Below are 23829 nucleotides of genomic sequence, written 5' to 3' on the forward strand. Positions count from 1 at the left end.
ACTGTATGGTTTGTGGTCATATGCAAGCACCCATCTTCTCCCGTACCGAGGTCAACCTCAGCTATGGTTATGCATAGACCTACCACTAGAGTTCACATCTCAGGGTGATAAATCTTATTGAGGGGCCCGAGCCAAAGGCATGCACGCAGTCTGAATTCTGAGTGCTGTTTTGGGAGGCTTGTTTCAGCCATCCACTGAGAGCTCAGACAGCCACTCTGCCCGTCTCCCTCCCCATCTCTCTTTGTAGTTCAATATTTGATGCTACTCCTAAGTGATATTGTTTGTAGCTCCACACTGATGGAAAAAAGAGATGTGGGCACTTGTGCCGGGAACTAAGAGTACCAGACTATTACTATGTTCTCTCCAATGAAAAACATGCAGGATTAAAGGTCTATTATTGAACTGAAGGACATGCACAATAACGAGAACAATAAAGCTGGATAATCTACTGTATCTCCCAAGGAGCATGTGAATACTTAAATCAATAACAGTTTGGTGGGAACAGCTAATTGTAAAAGAGGGAAACAAAATTTAAGTCCACTGCAATTATTTGCTCTGACCAGCTCTTATTGACTCTGAATCCTGATGAAGGGCATGTGAGGACTGAGAAAACAGCTCACAACTTTTCTCCATCTGCCCTAAAACCAAATTCACGAGCCAAGCACAACGTTGTCACGTTGAGGGACCTACCACATGAAATCTCCATCTTCTTGCTACACCACTGCCATGTTTGGCTAAATGCCTGCAAGGTAAGGGACCTTCACAAACCAGGAGTTTAAAGACAACACAACAGGAAAAACAAAAATCATTTCCTGTCTCACGGAGAGCAACAATACAAAACCAGCACTAAAAGGAGTTCATAAGAGGAGAGAGAGGATTGGAGACAATGGGGAAAACAATGCAGAAATGGTCACAAAGGGTTTCCAAGGAGAATACATCCACAGAAGAGAATGAGATATTTGAAGGAGAAAGTCTGCAGGGATGGAAAGTACAAAATTGACATATACAGCACAGCGGCGCTGGGGAGATGTATACATAGGGGACACGTCGGGCAAAAGAGCTGCCTCCAGGCTGTTGGAATGAGAACAAACATTTTTTGGGGGGGTGGGAGGTACATAAATTAGAGTAGTAACTCACCAGAGTCAGCAAATTCTGAGGGGATAGTAGAAAGAGAGATAGGAAGACAAACAGAGAAAAGATAAATCCAGGTGATATTTAGTGAGCGTACATTAAATCACTGATAGGTATTCTTCCAAGATGAGAGTCAAAAGTCCATTAGGCTATATTTTGCTAAACTTGAGCTTAAAATAATTTCATAATTTTTGATGTTTGCTTTCACCCCCCTTTCTTTCAGGTAGGTATGACAGGTATGAGAGTGGTATAAATCCACTTATCTAACTCTCTGGAAGAAAGCGCACAAGCATATTTCTCAAAATGTCCATGTCTTTAAGGGAGACACAGATGCATGCCCGCACACATACTGACAGACACCCACAAGCATCAAAAAAAGTTGTTCCTGCAATAAGTATTTAGTATTATGTTACCTTAACCAAAACCTGCCAGTGTTTACAGAAATGAAACCTCCTTAAATGTCTCACTGCCAGCTGTGATGTCACAGGGTGAAAAGCTAAATCATTTTAATGTATTTTGACGAAGGGAGCATTAAAGTAGCAAAGAGTCGGAGTGTTTAAGCCAGAAAAAAAACTCAAACTACCCCCACTCTAAAAGTATAACAAGTGAAACGTAACCAGTTCCCAGCACTAGCAAAACAACCTCAGATTTTTCCTTCGCCTTGGAAGAGCAGGCAACTTTATTTTGAGAAATGTCTATAAAAAATGTATGGATCGAGTCCTGGCAGCTCCCTCCGGCTTCCGCTGAGCTACACTTAAAGCTGAAGAGCACGCAAGGACAAGCAGCACAACCTCAGTCTTTGATGGATGCACCTGCTCGTCTCTCTCCACGCCGCTAGCTCACCAACAAGATGCTTCTTTGCATTACTGATATCAGTAAATGTGCAATGAACATGGTCCAGACGGTAACGGATCAAAGGAATCATTTAACGCACTAAAGGAAGAAGGCATGTGATGGGGGCATTCTAAAATGTACTCGAGACCAATATCATCGTTAAATGTTGCTAGATGTGTGAAAACTTCCAACGTGGGACATGGAAATTACTAAATAATGAACCCAAAGTGTTGCTTTTGTTCTATCTGGCAATGAATTAAATCCTCGTGGCATGTCACACTGCAGTTGTTGCTTCAGTGCATTAATTTCCAGACAGTAATTTGCCAAAAGACACATCAGTTAAATCTGTACGAACATCCTCGCATTTCTGCTGCATTCATACTGAAGCAGAATTTCACTGTTTGACCATTTCAATCCACCATTGAGAAAAAAACATATTAATGAACACATAGTATTAACATAGTAATTCATTCTGACATTACTTTTTAGATGCTTGGTAATGATTAAGACCCAAACACAAACAGGCGTCTTGAGACTTTTACATATGCCAGTCCATTAATCTTCATGCAGTCCAACGAGCAGTAAATATTTCATCATCAGTGCATGTTAGTTGCTCCTTAAAGGACCAAATGATAAATGCATCTACAAGGAGTGGCGGGGTGGAGTGTGTAAAACCTTGGCTTGTACATATACGACTGGCCATACAGACGTCCATTCCATCAGCAGGCTGTGATTTACATTTTAATCATTGAGATGGGAAGATGGATACACTCGGAAACGGTACACCTTGGATTTAGTGTACGACCACGACTTGATGCATGTTAATGGGCACTTAAGGCCGTCTGGGCAGAGCTTATTAATCTTTCCTGAGCTGACTCATTCTAGGATTGGCTTTCAAGGAATGTAAAGTCATTTTCGGAGAAAGCTGAAATGCCTCCTCAGTACAGAGCAGACATCTGCTAATGTGATCACATCCATCCATAGGGCAAATATTAGCCTAATCATTGTTCAGGATTAGAAATGGCTCTTTGGCCTCGTCCTATGTGGTATTTTTGACTGTGGTAACACTGGCACTGATGCTTTTAATCAAACAACTTACACTGTAGATACAAGGGGGAATAAAAACCACAGCAATTAGCATTCAACATAATCATTGTTTTGTAGGGTTAGGATGCATCACATCATAAGCTACTGCTTCCAATTTAAAGACCTTTCATGGAAGCCAAAAAAAACCTCTCATGACAAATTCCTGAAACGTGTGTTGCTCCCAATTAATGTGAATTTTTCGCAGTGGGTTAAGAATGGGATGACACTGCACCTCCCCCGGTGTATTAACATATTCATCCCCTGCGTCGAGCACTGACACTGCTGTTTTACATTTGCTTTAGCTTAGCCAATAGGCCTTGATCTTGGATTAAAGGGAAATGATCTTCCACATTAGCTGTGCTTTGACACAGAACCTTGCCTTGTCTCGTACGGACTATTTTTAAAAAGGGATCAATTCAGTCCAGGCACATAGGGGCTGGAAATACATTCTAAATGTTAATGACACTGGATTTAAAGGGGTACATAACACGGGGTACTTGTGTATGCATGGAAGCCAATACTTTTTTATTTGGACTGTGGAATGAATTAAAAACTTCGCCAAACACCATATGGTTGCTCTCTGAGCTGTTTTTCATAGCCAAGATTTTGAACTCAAGTTCAGGATATGAACATGTGCCCATAACAGTTTTTTGCCAGTAAAGTTCTTGGTTTCCGTACATTTCTGAAACACCTGAGAGCAGGATTTAGGTCATTTTAAGTGAAAAAGACAAGAATGATGACAAATTCAAGGCAACATCAACCTGAAAATGGACAATTACAGACTGTACGTCGATTTTTTTTCTGAGTCAAAGACTTAAGAGTTGTGTTTTCTACGTGTAGACCCCCTTACCTTCACTTAAAGGGTCCAACGTGTGAATCATCAGCTGGAAAATGCTGTTCCTCATCAAGCTGTTGTGCAGGGAGGCGGAACTACCTCCCCTCTGAAGTCGAGGCCTGGCCTGTGAGAGGAGAAACAAGATGTCAAACAAATATATTTTGACTTGGATGGGACTTTTTTTTTTTTTAACTAGGACATGTTTCCTACTAGCAGAAAATATACAGTATACCTTGTTCCAACTACTAGCTCTTATTTCTGTCATAAAGCACATATGCCGATTTCAACACCAGCCTATCAATTGTAAGCACTTTACCAGCGCCATTACTAATCCAAGCTGTTTGGAATATGATTCCCTAATCCTCTTTTGCATAAAACCCCTCAGTGGAACCTGCAACCCAGTAAAACTCTCATAAAGTGCCTCAGCATCTGAAAAATATAAGCCCCATGGGTTGAGACGGGCATTCACAATTGAAGTGGCACATGAGGTCTTTCTCCCAAAACAACCCTCGCCAAGGTCACTCCAGCAGTTGAAGCTGAACTTGAGAACTGTGGGAAATTAAGCACCGTTGCAGGCGGCAGCTGTTTGGAATGCGTCCGCCTTTGGCTGCCCACAGGTGACGCGTAGGCACAGGAGGTGTCAGGTACTAATTCACAGGCCTGAACGGGAGGCATGGGGGAGGCACGCAGACTGGCAGGGCTTGTGTAAGATGTGGCTTCTCGGTGCTACCCTGAAGATTCTCCTTCTGCTACTCGGTTTTATCTGCTTCCTTTACAATCCGGATGAAAACACAACACTCTGGCGTGCTTTTCGAAAGTATAAAAGCATTAAAAGAGTCTGATGTTTTCGAAGCACATGCTCCTTCCTCGATTGTCTTTTGCATGCTGCGCACAGAATGTAACTGTGGAGAAAAGGCTTCGGAAAACAGACGGAGCTACTCTCTGCACACAGGGAGGCTGAAGGTTAGAGATAACAGTGTACACGTCTTCACAGTATGGTGGGGGAAACACAAGTTACGCTCCTACATCTACACAGAAACAGGGACAAACACAGAAGCAGACTGGAAGAGTGTCAATCAGACAGGACCTACCGACAACTTGCCGTCATCTTCTGGGGTTCCAGGAATTGCCTTCTCATCCAACACAGAGAGAAGTAGAAGTAAAAGGGGGAGAGAAAGAGAAAACAGGACATAGATGTGAAGCATGCCGCACACAACCACACAGAAAAGATGAAAAGACGATAGTGAGAGACATTAGAGCACAGTTATACTGAGGGTGATGACTGACTGTGATGCAAGTAGACAAGACTTGAGGGACAGATTCCTCCCCACTGCTGTGCCTGCCTACTGTGTAAGTCGCAAGCTGAGCAAGATTACATTGTCTGTTCGAATTTCCTTGAAATTCCTTCAAAAACGTCATTTCAAATTTCACTCATGTGAGTGAGGGACGTCAACTCTTATCAGAAATTCATGCTGTATATTGGTACTCACTGTAAAAGGGACATACACTTCACATTCTTGCCACCAGCTAGCTGAGAAGACTGCTACTCCTATGATGTCTGTGGAGCTCCGGCCAGCAGCCGGTTAGCTTAGCTTATAGCACAAAGCCTGGAAACTAGAGGAAGCAGCTAACCTGGCTCTGTTCACAGGCACCAAAATCCACTTACAAACACCTCCTAAAGCTCACTAATCATTATGTCTTTTTAAATAAACGAAGCGCAGTTTTGACCTGAATGGTCTAAAAACTCTAAAACTTTTTCCTGCAGGTCTAGTGCTGCCAGTCTGAATGTGATGCTTCCGAGAGTGGGCATGTGTCAGATCATGCCAAAGTGACTCCAGGCTTTTCACAATCACTCAATTCTCTGCCATCATCCTCAGCGGGCCTATTTGGCATTTGCAGTATACTGTAACATCTATTTTTGAAACAAAAAGCTTTTCACCAAGTGCCTGACTGAACTGCACTCACTTCATCTCCAAAAAACCTGTTTGTGTGAGTGTGTTAAATAACAGTGGCTTCAGGCCTCCGTTTCTAGGAACAAACACAAAGCTTTTGTTCAGATCTTAACATATCAAGGCTTTGTTTCACAGCCTACACAGTTTTCAGACAAAAAAAGTTGAAATGAAATGTGAAATGTGGAGGCACTTTTGTGGGCTGACAAAGTGCACAATGCCAAATGAAATGCAAAAAAGAACGATCAAGTTTGATCAAAAGACTGTTAAAAAAAAATTCAGGGCAAACATACACATTTTGAGACGGGTCCTTCATGCTTGTCAAGCCAGTGATTCATTCGCAAGCTAAATGATGCTGCACTGCATTGAATATCAAATCTGTTGATAACAATGAAGGAGCGTGGTGTCAACTCTGGTTCATGACGGGAAAGCTTAACCACACATTTCGTTGATTTAAAAAAAAATACTTTATAGTTTTTCTTTCGTTGATTATAACAAAATTCTGAACTCACTAAACTCTAAAATCCCCCTTTACTTGATCATCCTGGGCTAGTTATTTTTATTCACCACTGCAGTCATTGTGAATGTCAGTACCCACTGTGTCCCACGGTTTCTGCTTAACGGCCCATAATTTACCATACATTAGGTTTTCCTCTGCATAGCTACAGAAGAATTACAGAAATGAGGGAGCTGAAATTAAACATTTGCCAAAAAAATTTAGCAGAAGCTGAGCTAATCCTGAGATTTCACACAGAGCTATTCAACTATAACCTCATTTTTCCCCCCATTTCATATCTTACTCTCGAGGTGTAATTATTCTATTTAACTCCCTATCACCCTCCTCAAAGGCAAAGTCAGGATGGTTAGGAGAGAACAGGTGAATGTGCCAGATAGAGATTACGCCGGGGGTCGCTCATTAAGCCAGCGTTAAATATTATGACTAATAATCACATCGGGAGATTAGTATGTTCTCTGGAGTTTGTGTGTTCTCTAATACCGGCAGCTCTGCCTTCCAGCGCTTACGTAATGTCACATTAGGATCATTCTTGGAAGCGGATCAGCTGAGGGAGATAAATGTCCCTCTGCAGCCGCATGCATGTAACTGCCGTGTTACGGAGAATTATCGATCGAGAGTGTGACATCATGCAAAAGTACTTCCGCTTTCAACCCTCAAATTGCCCACAGCTCAAAGGGGAGGGGGCCTTTCGCAGGAATCTGCGCACATTGGTGAAATGCTGAAAGGAAAGAGCTGTAAGTCCCGACTTTCAAACATCAGTGGTGGATTATAGGTCTTCTCATATGCAATCTGGGTGCACAAAAGGGATCTATTTCTGGATGAATTTGATTTGCATTTCCTTTATGCTTCTGCATCCAAGCCAAATTACACAGGAGAATAATAGCTTTTTTTTCACACTTTCTAGATTGCAAATGGTGGAGTTTGATTGAATCATAGCTGCGCTTGATCCTTAAAATCCTGAATATACAATGAATGGTGATAACAGCAATCAGCATTGCAGTTTATAAATACTATGAGGAACTTTCCATATCACTTCTTCCACTTATTTTTCTTCTTTTAGCGCTGCTTGGTTTTCTGACAGTTTGTATGGAATCAAATTTCTAAATCTAAAAGGTGGATCATATGAAGGCCGGGACCATCATTGGGGATACTGCTTCTAAATGTTACACTTGGTTCTATCGTCATTACAATACACCATTTACTGTAATTTCTAAAGCAATACATTGACCCTTCAAGCCTCAAGTAGCATCACAGAAATGTTTTTGGATACTCACAAGTACTGCAGTGAATGAATCACCTCATGATTACAGTGAGAAAGTTGGCCAAGGAAATGTGATGTAGAATCAAGAAAAGTATCTACGAACACAAACTGTTTATACACTCACTCACTTCAGTTTATACAATACGATCTCTGAACTTAAATGTAACACTTTAGCTACAAAGACTAAAATCAACACAAACTTTAGAAGGAATGCCTTGACAATTTGGGAAATATGCTTATTAGCTTTTTTTTATTGAGAGTTACATAACACTCTCAAATCTGTATGCTAAATAGAAAGCTACTCTAACAACTTTAATATTGAAAAAATAAAATTACATTATACCTTGATATCTACAGTATATTGCAAAAAGTAGGGTTCACAAATGAGATTTTTGATAATTCATTATCAGTAATGTGAATATAATGGCTAACTGGGTAAAGATAAATAATTGAACAGCTAGAGCAGTCTGGTAAACTCTGCAAATTACATCACTTTACTGTAATGCAGCCTTTGAAACCAGGAAAAAACAACACGTGTGACATATTACGATGCAATTTGACACAACTGTAGTAGATGTGGATATTCTATAAATACAGCACCTGTGAGCCTGTGCATGCATGTAAAGATTTGTGACAACCACACTGCTTGTTGAGCAAACTTGCAAAGTGAAATCTTGCACAGCTCCAGGCGTTTGCCTGCATGTGCTTACAGTAGGCAGCCTGTCTGTAAGAGCATGACAGAACACCCTTGGAGATTTGTCCATCTAGATTCATTGTGTGTGAGCTTAACTGTTGAGCAGCACGACTGAGCTGCATTTCTCTCTCTCTCTCTTTCCCTCCATCTCTCTCTCTCTTCCTCTCTCCAGTTTGCCTGGAGACGATAATGATGATCTTCAAGGAAAGGAGGGAAAAGATGCACAACAAGTCAAGAAGCCATCCACTTGCTAATTAGTAACCCCTTCATTTTTCTAACAAGCAGAACTAATTACAGGAGCTGCCACGATGCTGATTTCCCACAAGGCAATGCTCACCAGGACTAAGGCAAAATTGCTTCCTCTTATTCCCCCCCTCACATGAGCCAATCAGACTCAGGCTTTGTGGAGACAAATAGGGGAACAAAAACTGCAGTGTCATGTAATCACCCGAAGCTGGGTTTGATCAGGAACAAACCCAGCGGAACTCCATGTACATGTAATGTATTGAACAGTCAGCTTTTATTCAGTTAATAGTAAGTGATTTATTCATTTATTCACCAGATTGTACATGTGCAACGTAATGTTGTAGCTGAGTAAATACTCGAGGTAGAACAATGACCTCCTGCAAACCTGATCAAATAGGAAGTTTGTTGTTGCAGTCGGATTAGAGCTGGTTTTGATCTGCAGATGCAGTAAACAATGAAAGGCTGAGCAGGGTCATTAGTTTTTGAGATTGTAGCAAACACTGAACTAAGTTTTCTTCTTGCATTTATATTATGCAGCGTGTCTACTATGCACCTGCTACAGCACTGTCTGCCCCAGATTTTGTTTTTGAGCTGGCCTCTCCTGTTTATCTGCATGACCTGAGAGTTTTAGATGAAGTTATTTTTTGTCTTTTGTTTGGGTTCAGCTATAATCAGTACTGGTGCTACTGTCTTGTCAGCTCCTGATGCTGACAGGAACTTCATCTCTCTGTAAAATGCCGAACAGGGGCAACCAGACTAACTCAATCGCTGACAGTGGTCCAAATCTAGTTGCCCTGAGCCCACTGTGCAGGTATTGGTTCTAGAGATAACACGTACACTGTAGCATCCAGAGCACTTCCCAGAAAATGAGCCACTAGGAGCTGATAAGTAGAGGCATCTGGGCTCCAGTTGCTGAAACCAAGATAAAGTGTTATGTTGTATTAAGTTGGCCTGGATTCTGAGATTGTTGTCAACGTCATCAGTGTCAGAGCTCAACCGTAACATCACTGGGAGATCAAGGTAACATGCTTGATCTGCATCCTGAGCTAGTTTTGACACTTCCCAAACCTGATATGCAATGTATCCGAGTACCCATACTGTAGGCAATGTGCAACAAGATCTCTGAACAGCTGATTTCTCTGTCAATACAAACGGAAGCAGGAAGCTTGATATGCACAAAATGTACGGTGAAGTTTGACTTGTTTTACTGTGTATTCTCCAACCAGTCAACCTGCTTACCTGCCAGATTTACTTTTAACATCTGGTGACGAAAGATAAAGTCCCAAGATTCAGCTTATTGATCATGTTTTGATTTAGTTATATTTTAAAGGATAAGTCTGGTCAACAAATCCCAGTAGAAGAACACAACCAACAGTTCGTCCATCACTCAATACTTTCCTTTGAAAATTACTTACAAATACATTGTTCCACTTTTAAAAAGGATCAGTAATTTCCTAAACCTGCTTTACACTGTAGTTCTTTGCAAACATTACTCAAACAAGAGTAAATAGTGCATTTGTTGGCTACTATTTTTAGCTGCGGATATACAGTATAACACATTTGGTGTGAAACCTTATGACAGCAGGACGGTGTATGTGGGATTGAGTCAAAATAAACTACAGTGTCCATGTTCATCGTAATAAGGGAACATTTCACCCAGTGGTGTGACTCAATAATATGTGTTTTTTTGTTTTGTTTATAGCACAAAGAAATAAGCCTTGGATACATTCATTCATTTTTCGGTTTTGTTTTTATTTTGTGGGAAAAGCAGATTAGCAGTCGGTCACCTCCCATCCGAGGCAAAGTGCACACACAGAAGACCCTTCTTTGGAAGAGGAGGCGGAGGTGAACTTGCAGAGGAAGCTTCCTGCTCGCCAGTCACGTCAGCCAGTCACATTTGCAGATGGGGTAATATGCTGATAGAGCTCTTTCAGGTCACCTTGGTGGGCTTGAGTGGGGGTGGGGTTGGATCGAGGGGAATACATCATATGTCCATCACTGATGGACATAACAAGTGGTAGCCCTCTTAGCCAAGAGGAGGAGAGGCTTTCAGCAGATTCTCTGAGCACCAGAGCATTTTCTCATTTGCTCATTAGAGACAGTCCGATTGCAATCACTTCTATTTTAAGAGTTTACTCTCCTAAATCTGGTTTAAAATTGTCTGCGGTTATCTGTGCGATGTCAAGTCTGTCTGCAACTGTGAGATCTTTACACTAGCGCTCTCCCTGGATTTTTACAAATTATGGGTATTACATGAGCTGACGTAATGTTCTGCTGCTGCAGCTTAGCAAGGCTGATGCTGAGGGTCAAAAATCCCCCCAAGGAAGGAGTTTGTAAGGCCTGGCAGTCCTCGGCCACCCCCAACCCTACGCACGGCTTCCATCTTGCTGGGTTGTGTGTGTCATACACCAAACGAGATAGGGATCTTGGTGTCCTTCACATGATGCTCTTACAGTGCTGTTACAATAGCTAATTTGACCCCGCTTTTAAAAATAGCCCTTGATCGATAAGGCTTTTAGTTTCTTGCAAGCCTCAACGTTTCACCTTCAGGCACTCCCTTGAATGAAAAATGGAAAAAAACAACAAAACTCTCATTTCAAGTTTTCCAGAGTTTCTTTGTATCCGGGGAAAAACAATAATCAAATCTGGAAATACGTACGCCTTCACCTTGAGCTACTGACTTATATAGATAAAAGGTCATATACGTGCGAAAATAATCACATTCATTCCAAATTATAAATAAATAAAATGTACACCTTGAGCACTAAAACCACATCAGCTCATATCACATCTGGTTATGAGAATACCGGCTAGGTATATCTATTATGAGGTAAATTACCCTACAATCCAAACAATGGACAAATCAAATCAAAAGCTTCCAACGAAGACAGCAGTTAAAGCTGGAGTCAGAGCTATTAAGACAACGTCACATGAAAATACACCCTCCTTAAGCATGAAGGACTAGCAGCTTAAGGATCTGGGTCTATTGAGATCCACACTTCTGCATGGCCCATAAAATCTGGCGGCTTTGAATGATCTGGCAGCTCGTGTCATTGTCTGTTCCCCGGTGCTAGATTAAGGTATAGCCTTTTCCTTCAACCGTCTGCGTAACACATTTTAGAGAAGCTCCCTTTACTTGCAGGAAGACTTGGGTTTTGTCCCTTTAACCCTTGTCCTTGTTTTCAGAGCATGAAGAGCTCTATGAGGAGGAGTAGTTGTAATTATGTAATGGCATGACTCATACACGTCACCAAAGACTGAACAAAGAAACACAAATGAAGACTGGCAACAAGGGTGTGATAGGGTTGGCTTTTTACACCAGATAGAGGTTATGACTTATTTTCTTGAGCTAATGATGAATTAATATGGGTAGCTCCTGAAGCCGAGAGCAATGGTTTGAATCGACACCACTACATTTCACATACATGCGCAATCAGAAGGGGAAGATTTGAGGGTGAGGTTTCACTCACAACCTGCTTTTTCTTGAACACTAATGTACATTAAAGAGTCACTAATTTTTATTATTGAATAATCGCAAGATTTCTTTCTTGATTAATTGCTCAATGAACCCAGGAAATGTTGCACTTTTTTGTCAATATCAATTATCAAAATTGTTTAAGAGAATTGTTTCAGCTCTAGACTCATATGCAAATATTTGCATCAACAATACACACAACTAATGACAGCGGTATCATGAAATTTAAAGCACTGTAGTATAGGCACACATATGTCTCATTAAGTGGGTTTAGTGAGAGCAGGATGAATTTGGAAGACATTGATATCAAGGGGCAAGTACACATTTCTTTTTGTTTCTTTTTGTTTGTAAACATCTCTGAAGGGGACCGACTCACAATGGCTTTACTTTGCATGTACAAAAAAAAAAATAAGAAGCTTCATTGTTTTGTTTTTCTAGCAGACTACATTGTGATTCTGATAATAACAGAGACACTGTAATAAGTGACAGGGTGACCTTCTAACCCTTCACAACACTGAGGAGGCAGTGAAGAGCCACTCTCTACTCTGATAAGAATGGAGGGGGAAGCCAAATTGTACAATATCCAATCGAGGACGAAAAAAAAAAAAAAAACAGCCATCAGCACCTGTGATGCAAATGGGAACTTCGCTTTCACGATTATTACCATTGAATGCAATTAAATTGAGTTTGGACAAAAGCAGAGCGCCGGTGAGGGACAACACTGCCAAAGAGAGCTCCCAGAATAATTGTAGACAACAGACGAGAGGCGGTAAAAGAAGAAACTCTGGCTCAATAGCCCTCTACCTTAGGTTCCTAAAACCCGACACTGTGTTTTGATTAGTCCATTACTTTATTCTGAACGATACTTTTATCTCCATATACTGGTCTAACCTCCCAACAGTACGGAAAAACCACCAAAACAGGAAAACTAATTACTGGCACTCTTTAGAGACGGAGCCACAGCTGGAACGGATGATAAAACTTGGACTCCTCATCGTCATGGTGGGATCAAAGTCGCAGGCTTTCTATTTTTAAATCGTTGGAGGGGGGCTCTGTTGTCACTGACTGAACTCAAGCGCCAAATCGATTCCATTCCCCCCCCTGTGAGTAGGTATATAGTGTGGGTGCTTGCACAGGTGTCTGCAGAATCATGTGCATATATGACCTTAAAACTACACCGATAACCACATAAACAAAGACAGCTCAGCTTAGCTATTTTTCATCAGATGATAAATAAAACTATTTTCTGACATGTTAAACTATGCTTATGTATTCACTGTAGAGTGATCCTATTTTGTTCTTTCTATCTGCCCCTAAATAACGTTGAGCCTGCATGAAATGCACACAAGCATTATTGACATCTACCTATTTTTCATGCAGTTTTACTCGAGGTCACTTCTACAACTTTCCTTTTTAAAAGATACTAACATGAATACTCTCACCGCTTTCACAGAAGTACACAATTCAAATAAAGGACAAGGACATGTACCAAACAAATGATACTGCAAAAAACATTTTTTTAAATTCAACCAAGGTAGCCCTCAATCTGTACAAATAAAAGTGAGGGTAGTGTACAAACCATACTTTTGTTGTTCAACAGCATTTTCTAAAAATTAGCAAGACAACTGCTTTCATAACAGCAAAATCCATTCAGAGGCAATCTGAAACGGATGCAGTTTATAATTTGGAAGGAGTTCAGCAGTGCACATCTGGATTTTGCTGAAAATTAGGTAGACATCCGTCATAATGGGAGATAATCCCATGAACGCGTCACCCAGGACTAAAATAAACAGCTCGTGACGGAGTTCATGCAGTGCAGCCTGGTATTATAGTGTGTGAGGTGGTAGTTCACTCATTTTGGACTGGATAAAATTAAAAATATATAGCACACTGTGCAGCATAAAACACCAGGTTTCATGTGTGAATATACAGGAGGTGTACAGCATCAGCCCTGGTGCCCGGATGTCTAAATTCACAGGGAGGAAACACAAACAGCCGTGCTCCCTGCACAGAACCCGCTTTGTAAGGGATCTTTGAAGCGAATCCTGATGGAAGATCTCGCCTCTGTGACGCTATTTATAGCTCGGTAATACATCAGAGGTCGCACCTTCCATCTCAGCAGAACCAACATCTGCCTCGATACACACTGACGGTAGCATGCATCTAATATTGTGGTTGGATGTGGAATCTTACTGAGACTACACATTTCAAGCTCTATTTAATTGAAACAAGTATATGAGACTTTTTGCTCCAGTTTGATTTGCTTGCATTTCATTTGCTCATTCTTATGCCATCGCACATACATTCAAAGATGCTATTCGCTGTTCGACAACCAGCTGTTCAGTGGTTTCGGATGTGTCGCCAGATGTGGCAGCGCTAAAATGACAAAATGACATCATTATCATCCCTGACAAACTGACTTTTGGTGTGCCACAATGATAGTATCAAGTGGAAAGGGGGCCGTCACTCCTCTGCCTTTCATAAAAACCGAGCTGCACAAAGTGCTGGCTTATCTGATCCTTCGATGCCAGTATTTTCAAAAGCAGCAAGTCAGTTTATCAGGTAAATAATTAGAGAGTGTACTGCACATACTAGTGATCAGTAATCAATCCTTTGTGCACGGGTCCAAGTCGACCCCTGTCCCGTTAAGTCACTGACAACACCACCAGACCATGAAGCTTAACTGTAAGACAACATGCAGCAATTAAAAGCAGTGATACAGTAAAATGTGTCATTGTTGACTTCAGAACCCTTGTAGATCAAAGGGCCAATATGTGTGACACTGTAGTCACCCTTTAACATTAATCCGGAGGGAATACTGACATGACAGATGTGTCAGAATAACGGTAGCATGCTACATATGCAGTTAAACACACCTAAAACTGACAAACTACAGCCTCAAAAATGATCATCCCAGCTGAAGATATTAAGCTTCACAAAGGTAGTATTTGTTAGAGGGATACTGCTTTGGATTATGTTACACTGCAATGCTTTTGTAGACAATCCACTGGCTACAGTTGCCCGATCCACTGGATTATAAAATCTGTATCGGGGAAAATATCACCAGTCTGCAGGGTTGTGTCGTAGGGGGTAGAGTGTCAAAGGTGGCGACCTAACTTGCTGGGCTACGGCAGAGTGCGTTGTTGTGAGATTAACTAGCAACTAGGCACTCATCAGGTAAACAAAGGTTTCAGGCACCAATTAGGCCAGAACTAAGGTAAGGTAAAGACATCCTTCCCACATCTGTTTGGGTCAAAGATGAACAAATTAAATCACATGTCACGCACTCGGATCAACTGAATGGACTCATCCGAATCTTTTTCTCATAGCTCTGTCTGAATATACCTGTATTCACCCTGTCTGAAATGCTCCATTTTAGTTTATCGTCACTTCTACTGGTGAATGTATAGTTGTGACATCGCAAGTTTACGGACGTCCTGACTCCTCGTTTAAAAAGGCCGGTCAACAGCTCTCAACATGGCGACTCCTGAGGTGGCGGCTTGTCGCTAACAGTGCTGACAGCGGTAACGGTACAAACTATGACAAACATGTTGACAGAGCCAACAGTGTTTACCTGAGGCGGAACCGAACAAGGTGTGCTATATTCTTCCGAAACGTCGCTGTCCGTCGGGGCGGTGTTATTAGCTGTTATTAGCCTGAACTGCTTTTTATGAAAGCAGTTCAGGCCAGCGGCTGTGAGCTAACCAGAAGAGCACGGACATGCACTGAACCCACGCGCAGCCGGCCTGACTATGTCAACAAAGCAAAGAGAATCTTGGATAAAAACACACAGAGCGAGGGTGACCTCATTCTCTGCTAGGTTGACATTATTCCACTATATCTTGCAATAGATAATAGTTGTTTGCTGCTATAATAATGCTCTGAATGTTGTATATTGCTCCTCTAGAAGGTGATATGTCAATGTTGTGTTGACAGCTTGTTTCCGCTGAAAAATCAGGTAATGCAGGTTTAAGTATAATTTGTAAACAGTCACATTAAGACACAGAAAATATCTTTCTTAGTTCTCAGCATGATATGGTGGCAATTTTTTTAGGGGTGCAAGGTCATTTTCCACCTCCAACGAATGAGAGCTGAGGTTCTGCAACTATGTGTCAAGTTATCATCATCAGTGGTTAGGATGTACAGTCATACAAAATGTCATGAGGATTTTAAAACTGCAGGCACAACTAAGATTCATGGGAAAAGCGTCAAAAAGAATCCACATGCCGTCACACCCCACTATGTGAAGTGTTCCTCCCATCTGTCTAAAACTTAATGTGCTGAAAACAAAAGCCTTTTCCCTTTTCCATCCTATTTTGCTGTAATTACAAGGTCAGTCTAAGTGCATGGCATTATGGAGCATTCATGGTTGTGTTAACTGGATTGAGAGATTATTGCAGATTACATTTGATGAGGCTGACCATTGAAGTGATGTAAAACAATGGCTTTAAACAGACCTAGTATCCGCACTGAGATTTCTCTTGAGTTCTTTTTGTGTTGTATTGATAATGTTACACCTGATCCCTGGGCTAAAAAAAGAATGGCTACTCTGATCTGTCAAATGATGGAAAAGCAAGCCCGCCTCTCGCCATTTGAGGCTCTGCCTGGAAGCGAAGACATTATTTTAGAGAAAATAAGAATCAAAGCCTGCTATTTTTATGTTACGGGGAGAAGAACAAACAAGTTTCGCAAAAGAAACTTTTCATGTCCATAAAAAAAAAAGAGAGAACGCAGTACAAGCAGTTCTGTGGTGAGATGAAAGGCAGCGGTTGCAGACAGATGAGTGCTAAATGCAGAACATCACACTGCTGTCCATGTTACCCTCAGAATTGAATTTTAGATGGTATTTATAGCATTATTGATGGCCAACTGCCAATTACCAACCAAGCAACCTACACTCTTTATCCTTATGGTGACAGGATAACACCACTTCTCTGTTGCTGCAGACTGCCTGTGTTTCTGTCTAGGGCAGCAATGTAACACACAACGGGGACGTCCCAATATCATAATGTATGAAATAATCTCAGGAAGCTCATTTTAATCAAGAGTCTAGTTCAAGGGCATGGCGTCGAATAGCAACCTATTGTCCTTACAATGCAATACGTTGCACCTGAATGGCACTGTATGGAGGATTAAGGACACCTTGGAGCTCAGCCACGACAGTTAAATGATTAACTTATAAAACAGCAGCTCAGTCCATAGTGGGGAATGTCACCTAAAAATAAAAAGACAAAAAAAAAGCAGAAAACCAGACCCTCAATCATATTTTGCAAGACACTTGTCCTTGCTCTCCTGTTTGACTCTCCATTATTCATGTATGAATTTACGCACATACACGGCTGCTAAATTACCAATTAATTCCCAAAATAACATGTGTCTTAAAATACACAGGTCCCCAAAGTGTCAAAGCTTGATTAAAAAAAAGGTGTTTAGATGATTATAGTCTAATAATATTTGCACCTTTGTAGTTCCATTAACCCAGTAGACCCAGACTACAAAATAAAAGAGGTTTACTGACAATCGAGGTTTAGTAAAATAAAAGCTTAAGTTATTTTATTTTCAAAGCAGGGTGCTGAAAGGTGCAGCCACGAGCTTGTTACCCACAATGCAAGAGAAAAGGAGAGGCTAAATCTGCTGCACGCGTCGTAGGAGATGAAACATGATGGTGGGATTTGATCGACTCATCTGTCTCGCACTTTTTCTTCCCCCCCTTCAAAAGTTGTTTTTTTTAAATGCACACACACAAGCGGTCCTGTTGGCCAAAATACCCAGAATCCATTGCAGCTCAAGGTCACCTGAGTGTTCTCTGGCACTCAGCCTGTGCACCTCAGTCCTCAGTCTTTTCTTGCACAGAAGCACTCAGTCAAATTAGTATGGCAGAATAGGAGCTAAAGAAAATAACTATTTTCACGCTTGCTTTTTAAATGAAGAGAGGCATTCATTTTAGCATTTGGGTTTACCCGCTGCAATTCAAATGGCAATGTTGGCTTCTTCGAGAGTTTCTCCCCGCAACATTGTGAAACCTGCCGTTTAAATATCCTTTATGTACTTAGAATAAATCCAGATTTAATTAAAGCTTTACAATACAACTTTCACAAAATTTCATTTCCATCTCATGTCACAAAGAAATCTAAATCCGTCTGGATAATCTCTACACCGGTATCAAATTGCACTGCAGTGTCTTTTGCCCTCAAGTGTCATTGAGGGTGACGAATGTTATGTGAAGTAAAACAATGACTTCTACCTTTTTTGTCTATGGAGTATTCACTGTTTATGTTATAGATCAAAGAGTAAAACATTGCACCGAGAGAACGTACATGAAGAAGGACCTCCTGAGAGCAAATGTGGAGAAACGGACAGAACAAACAAGACTACCACAGCAGTCCTGAAGCCATTTACTGCATGTGGTTCATACATTTACTCAACTATTTAAATACAGTATTATTGTGGGAAATCTTTAAATGTGGGGGAAAAAAAACACTGCTCTTGAGATTTTCCAAGGGATTGTTTTGTCAGACCGGGACACAATTTGTAGAGCTTAACCCAGAATTACACATATGACTGTGTTGTATTAATCTCACAGTGGAATACTGTATGCCAGCCCTGTGTAGCATCATTTAAGCCACATGAATGGACAATTGTCAGTCTGTTGCATATTGCATGATCTAAGAGTGCGGGACATCTGTGAGACACTGGTGTCATTTGAAAATGCTCATTAGGCTGATGAGAACAAAAAAAAGATGCATGGAAATTAAAGCATGTCTCCACAAACAAACCGGTTTCATCACAGTCAGCCTGACTTCATCAAAATAACAAATCAGCTGCTTGATATGTGTCAAGGGACGAGTGTGTGTTCCCATGCAAGAGGAGACATGGAAGGTCATTTCTATCAGCCAAAGTACCAAAACTCATTACTGCACACCTACTGTAACTTCCTCATAGTCTGACATTTCATATAAAATTGTATTTTCAGAGGAGATGACGGTGAAGGTGAGAGAAAAGTAATATGGATCAAGAAACCAACTCACCTTGGGCTGTACTTCTACTTCTACCACTTGGTTCTTGTTCATGCAACTTTTGACGAAGCCCTCAACACTGCTGTTGCACTTCATGAAGATCACGTAGGCGGCGTAGGCTGACAGCAGCGTGATACTTTCCCACATGGTGATGACGTTATCCAGGAAGAAGATGATGAGCATGATCAGATCCAGGATGTAGAAGGAGACGTCGCGGAAGAGTGGCCACCATGTTAGGTTGAGTATTTCCTTGGAGAAGATGGCACACATCCCAATCACGAAGAGGATGTTGAAGACGGCCGAGCCCACGATGGTGCCGATGCCCACGTTGCTGTGCGAGATGAAGACGCCGATGATGGAGGTGAAGAGCTCCGGGGCTGAGCCGCCTGCCGCCATGAAGGTGGCACCCGCTACGTCATCCGAAATGGTCAGCTTCTCTGTGATGACCGTCAGCGCTGGGACGAAGAACTCGTCACACACTATGGCTAAGGCAATGAACATGTAGATCATGCCAAACATGTGGAGGACCACTGCTCCTTTGCGTCGCTCCTCCAGGGTGAAAAGGTCTGGCGGGTACTCCCCATGGCTGTCACTGCTATTTGCTGTAGATTTCATGGCTATTGGCATGTCGGCTGACACATTGGGGTCCCTCTGCAGTTGGGTGAAAAGTAGAGTCCTGTGGGGGGACGACTGGTGGAGACTTTCCTGGGGGAGCACTGGCTCACTGAAACCCCCTGAGCTCCAGGTCAAGGCACTGAAGGACACTGCACTTAAGGCCACCAGGCTGAGGGCAAACCCTACGATTCGCAATGGCCTCAGCTTTTTCCGCAGACACCGGTAGGCCTGCCGCTTGCAGGCGGCACTCAACGTGGGCCTTCTCTCGAGGGAATCCATGCAGGGTTGATCTGAACCCATGTCTGTGCAGCTTGTGGTGTCCTCACTCTCAATGGCTGGGTAGGATGAGGGGAGAGCGGGGAGCAGGTTTTACCGGAGACAATGCATGGTGTTGTCACCAGCTTCAAATTAGTTGAATAGATTGTAGGTGCTTTCCAGGGTCTGGTTTGCCAAATGATGTCTTCATATTAGCCTCTGCTGGAAACAGAATGAAGAAAATGAATAATTGAACCAAGAAAGAAACTCAAGAGTGTAAAATGAACTTTAAAATGCAATCAAATTAAAAAGATAATTATTCAGTAAACAAGGTATACTCTAAAGATTCTGCTTAGTCAGTTTAAACAGTTTGATGCTACAAAGTGAAACGAGACAGACAATTATTTGATTCATTGATTAGTCAATTATCAAAGTCTCAAATAAGCGCTGTTGCCGATTTTCTCTTTTTCTATAAAATATAAAATTGTAAATGCAATAGCTGGAAATGTGTGATAGACAATTAATTCATGCCTTTCTTTATATGAGTTTTAAAAAAATTCCAGAAATGTAATGAACAGCTATATTAACCAATGATCATTGTTGCTGTGGAGAAGTCGGCTATAAATCAGGGCTAATACTCCTGATGACTACCAAAAAAGCTACAAGTAGATATTCTTAAATTAAAATCTAACATGAAATCCCCAGTTCCAAGGTGATGCAGACGTGAAATACTGAGCTTAAAATGCATATCTTGAATGTTAAAACCACCCCACAGATTTATCTTACTGCACTCAAATTCATCGAGAATTTACAAGAAGTTTGAACATTTACTTGCAATTGAAATCACGTTGCCTTAACACGCTTATATTAGCTGCATACCATCAAGTGTACTCACTGATTTACATGCAGTAATTCACAATTTCAACAAATTTAAAGCGCAAGATGCAGCTACACACAGAGAACAACTTAAGCTTCGTGATTCTGCTGGTCTAACCATTTCATTTTTTAATAGTGACAACTTGTATTTTAAAAAAAAAATCGAAAACCTGCTGTTTTTGCCTGTGAAAATATCACGAAACATGAAGGCCGACGGTTTACGCACATCAGTGAAAACGGTGAACGCTACGATGCCGCTGCTCAGGTGAAAGCACATAAAAACACACACACATCCTGTCCTGTTTGACTTTTCAATGATGCACAGCCTGCAGCCTTTAAGCTGAACGGCTTGTCAGAGATGATGGCAGTTCCACTGACAACTCTTCCCCCTGTCTGCCCTTCAATAATACCCTCGCCCTTTCAGCTGGAGCATCATCTTCCACTAAGAGAGCCCAACATGAGTTCCCCTGGCGTGGCGCATGACGCGTGGAGCGGCTGCAGACGGTGGCATGCCTTACCTTTGTCAGAGGCGAGGAAACAGCCGCACGGCACAGCAGCAGGTTGAAATTAAATCCTCTACGGTGCCCTCTTGCTCTCATTGAGCAATGTGTGACCGCTCTCTGCTCTCCGACGACAGAGGAGGAGCTTTGGAGGAGAGGAGGGGAAAAAATGCTTTTCCAACTGCGCTCACCTCTCTCCCTCACAAAAGCAGCAGCAGCAGCAGCAGCAGCACCCACCCCTTCTCGGATGAGAGGAGGGAAAAAAAATTTACCCGGTCGAAAATACCTTGCTAATGTAGCAGAATATTGTGCTGGGCTGGGCTGCCCACGTGAACCACTTGGTTTATTAATAAAGCCAGGTAAGCGGCAGACAGCGCATCCTTTCCTGTTCGCTTCACGCGGTGGGGGCGTCGGTGATGTTGCATTTTGAGGGAGGAGTTGCCGTGGTTACACAGCAAAAGCAGTATTTCCACTGGTTTCTCTTTTCATTAATTATTATTATTCATCTGATGACGGAACAGGTGGGTATGCTTCAGCTCCGTTGCAGATTGATGTGCAGGCGAATGCCTGAGGTCATTTCAAGGTTATATGCGGGGGGTGGACCCCACGTGCAGCCACAGGAGCGGCATCACCCCCCACACATTACTGATCTTCTCACTTAAGATTGAGTATAATATGTAATTTTAATGGTTTTTGTTGTTGTTTTTGTACTCTTTGGTAATTTGCATATTAGTTTTTCTTGCCATAATCTCAATGTATGTTCGATATGAAGATGCAGTCAGCAGCCGACTGGCTCTGTCTGGAGTAGAACAACATCTCTCTGCCAGCACTTCTTAAGTTCCCCTATTGTAACTCGTTTCTTTATTCCGTACAAAAACCAAAGTGTTAAAAGGACATTTTCTGGGTTTAGGTGGTTGTGTGTGGGACTATTTCTAGGTCGGGTGCAGTGACTTCCTGGAGTCTACCAGTTTTATTCATGCAGAATAAACAAACAAGATGCAATATGTAAATTTGGTAACTTTAGAGGTGGTAGGTGGATTCTGATACCATTTGACTGAGCCAGGCTAGAAGTTTCCAGTCCTCATGCTAAGCTAAGCTAACCAACGGCTGGTTTCAGTTTCCTATTGAGCAAACATTTGAACATTTCCTTCAATATCTTGATTTATTATTTCAAAACATGTTTGTTCCATTACCAAATGCGAGATTGTACATTCATTAAAAAAGGTAACACTTGCTTCATGTACCAGTTTGCCTAATTTTGAATATGTCAGCCAATACCCAGCCCTCATCTGACATAACCTTCATGCCTACAGCCCCCTGGATCGCCATGTTTCCCCCTCGTGTCAAAGAAAGCCCCCCAACCACTTTGCATGAGTCGACAGGCCAAGCACTGTTTGATAGACGCAGACACGCAATCTCTACACAGTGTGACAAAGTATGCGCGACACTAATGGCCTGGTGCTGTATAATAAATCATGATTCACTGACCTCATTGATTGCACTCTCTCCTCTGCTCTCATCTCCTCCCAGCTGTAGCTGCCTCTTGTTACCTAACGGGAAACAGAGAGGCCGAGAGCATTGACTTGAGTTACCGCAGATCATCAATAGTCAGATGCTTTGTGACGACTATCCGTTGCGGTTCATGTTGGTCCAGAGTTTTCAAGCTTAATTAGCTGATTTCATATTACTTTTGAAAAACAAACAAAAACATATTGAATGTCCTCTGATATGTAATAAAATACTTATTTGAAGTCAACACCTCCTAATTACCATCATTAACTTCTTCTTGTTCCTGACACATGAGGGTGGTATCGATCTTTTTAATCTAGTCTTTGCAAGAGAGCAAATAAGCACATTTCCTAAAATTTCAAACTATTCCTTTAACCTTGAAGGCTCAACCTCCACTGTGTAATGTCAATCATAATTCACTGTCACAGGACCTGCAAGTGAAATGCTGTCACACTCAGAAGCCCAGAAGACAACTCACAGGGGTTGAGTTTGATGGCCTCACTACATTTATCACCACTGGGCGTCCTCGCCAAACAGTCCCACGTTTTTCCACAAGAGCAAGAGCAATCCTGAGGATTTGATTGGTGAATGAACACATACGTAGGCTACATCATCAATCAGTGTAGATGGTTGAGATGATGGTACTGGGCTTTGAGACAAGGTTTTTGTTGTTGAACCAACTGTCAATATGGAAAAATTAAAGGCCATTCCACCGATTTCACAATACTCGTCATGATGAGTATTTTACTCAGTCTGTGACTTTGGCCTTGAAACGTTTAACAGAAAACCTGCATAATAAACTTGAGGTTTGGTGTTTGAAAGAAGTAGGATTTTAGAGAGCAAGAAGGGTGTAATTGCAGTGAGGAGCTTGGCCCAAACTAAAAAGGCATGAATGTAGGATGTCTCTGCTCGGTTGGACTGTTGGTCGAACAAAATGGACAATAACGTCACCTCCGGTTACAGGATATTTTGATTGGAACTTTTCACCGTTTGTTTTTATGTATTCTCTCACTCTGAAATAAATATCAAT

The 23829-nt window shown here is 41.7% G+C and overlaps 1 protein-coding gene across 7 annotated transcripts in view; it reads right to left on the minus strand.

The window, feature by feature from the left end:
• The window catches only part of LOC137874625 (sodium/potassium/calcium exchanger 2-like), a 36302-nt gene extending 14651 nt beyond the window's left edge, over positions 1-21651 (minus strand). For 2 of the 7 annotated variants that reach the window (XM_068713465.1, XM_068713461.1), the window contains exons 1-5: positions 21309-21650; positions 19056-20136; positions 4978-5024; positions 3902-4010; positions 1138-1152 (exon numbers count right to left, since the gene is read on the minus strand). In XM_068713465.1, the coding sequence (XP_068569566.1) occupies positions 1138-1152; positions 3902-4010; positions 4978-5024; positions 19056-19959 (1075 nt within the window). In that variant the 5' untranslated portion in view covers positions 19960-20136; positions 21309-21650. Of the gene's footprint in view, positions 1-1137; positions 1153-3901; positions 4011-4977; positions 5025-19055; positions 20137-21308 lie in introns of all 7 variants that reach the window. The other 5 variants (XM_068713462.1, XM_068713463.1, XM_068713468.1 and 2 more) reach the window with 5 other exon arrangements.
• Positions 21652-23829: the final 2178 nt, after the last annotated feature.

Source organism: Cebidichthys violaceus, unplaced genomic scaffold (assembly GCF_023349555.1).
Source record: "Cebidichthys violaceus isolate CVI_PGR_0920_01 unplaced genomic scaffold, fCebVio1.0.p SCAF_19, whole genome shotgun sequence".
Classification (NCBI taxonomy): Eukaryota; Metazoa; Chordata; class Actinopteri; order Perciformes; family Stichaeidae; genus Cebidichthys; species Cebidichthys violaceus.